This window comes from Geospiza fortis, unplaced genomic scaffold, assembly GCF_000277835.1.
Source record: "Geospiza fortis unplaced genomic scaffold, GeoFor_1.0 scaffold78, whole genome shotgun sequence".
Taxonomy (NCBI): Eukaryota; Metazoa; Chordata; class Aves; order Passeriformes; family Thraupidae; genus Geospiza; species Geospiza fortis.
This window is the reverse complement of record NW_005054339.1, coordinates 1554932-1556396: the sequence shown is the minus strand read 5'-3', so window position 1 is coordinate 1556396 and position 1465 is coordinate 1554932. Positions and strand designations below refer to the sequence as shown.

General features: G+C 64.8%; 1 protein-coding gene across 1 annotated transcript in view; it reads right to left on the bottom strand.

Annotated features, from left to right (window-relative positions):
* Positions 1 to 1465, bottom strand: part of RASSF1 (Ras association domain family member 1) — a 5927-nt gene that overhangs the window by 3311 nt on the left and 1151 nt on the right. The window contains exon 2 of the mRNA XM_031058230.1: positions 478 to 661. Within this exon, the coding sequence (XP_030914090.1) occupies positions 478 to 661 (184 nt within the window). The remainder of the gene's footprint in view (positions 1 to 477; positions 662 to 1465) is intronic.

The following is a 1465-nucleotide window of genomic DNA, read 5'->3' as shown; positions in this document are numbered from 1 at the left end:
GCTCGGGCACAGTGCGGGGCGGGCAGCGCAGCACGGGCACGACACAGCACAGCCCGGCTTGGCACAGCCCAGCATGGCACAGCATAGCCTGGCATGGCATAGCACAGCCTGGCATGTCAGCCTCGCTCAGCTCAGCACAGCCGAGCCCAGCCCAGCAAGGCATGGCACAGCACGGCATTGGCGCGACCTTACTCAGGCCAACCCAGCGCAGTGCTGTCCATCAAGGCTTGGCACAGCCCAGCATGGCACAGCATAGCCTGACATGGTGCAGCCTGGCATGGCATAGCACAGCCTGGCATGTCAGCCTCACACAGCTCAGCTCAGCTAAGCCCAGCCCAGCAAGGCTTGGCACAGCCTGGCATGCCATGACATGGCTTGACATGGCACAGCCCAGCTTTGCCCTCCCCAGCCCAGCACAGCCCCCAGGTGTGCCACCCCCTGCCCGAGCCCTCCCTCACAGACAGCCCCAGGCCGTACCACGTTGGTGTCCTTCTCCAACACCTGCTCATTGCCATCGTCCTCGTCACCAGCGCCTGGGGGGCCACCGCAGTCCAGCTGCACTAGGGCCCGGCAGCGATAGTGGCAGGTGAAGCTGCAGTCTGGGGACAGAGACAGGAGCAGGGTCACCACTGTGCACAGCCTGGCTGCCAGGGTCAGGGCACTGGTGGGACAAGGGCTGGCACGTGGTGACAGTGACAGCTGTCTGCTCGTGCTGTGCCCAGGGCTTCAGGGGACACCACAGCACTGTGCCACATCCTGGCTGGTGCTGCTGTGCCTGTGCTCCCTGTGGGCTGGCCAGCACGGGGTGGTACTGGAATGCCCAGTACGGGGATGCCCAGTATGGGCACCAGTGTGAGTGTCCAGTACTGGGATGCCCAGTGCCTGGTGAGGGCACCCAGTGCTGGAATACCTGGTGCAGGTACCCCATACAGGGATGTGTGGTGCCAGCTGAGGGCATTCTGTATGGGGCTGCCAGTGCCTGATGTGGGTGCCCGATCCAGGCTTGTCCAGTGTTTGGTGGCAGCTCCTGGTGCCCAGAGGCCCAGGAATGGAGCAGCTGCCCTGAATGGTGATGCCCAACTTAATGCAAGTGCCTGGCACCAGGATGCCTGGTGGGGGTGGTTGCTGTTGAGATGCCTGTACCCAGCCTGGTGCTGGGATGCCTGTGCCAGTGGTGGGACAGCTGGTGCTCAGTGAGGGGCCCACTACCAGGGGGTGGAGGGCTCTATAGGGGTGCCCGATGGCAGGATGCTTTGTATCCTCTGGTGATGGGGGTGTCTGGTGGCAGCCTGCCCGGTGCTGGGAAACTCATGCCCACTGGTGGGACACCCGTGCTCAGCGGGGCTGCCTGTTACCAGGATGTTCGGTGTCCTGCAGGGGTGCCCGGTTGGTGGGACGCCCTGTGGGGATGCCCGGTGGTGGGGATGCCCGGTGGCGGGGTATCCGGTGCTCGCCGGGGGTGCCC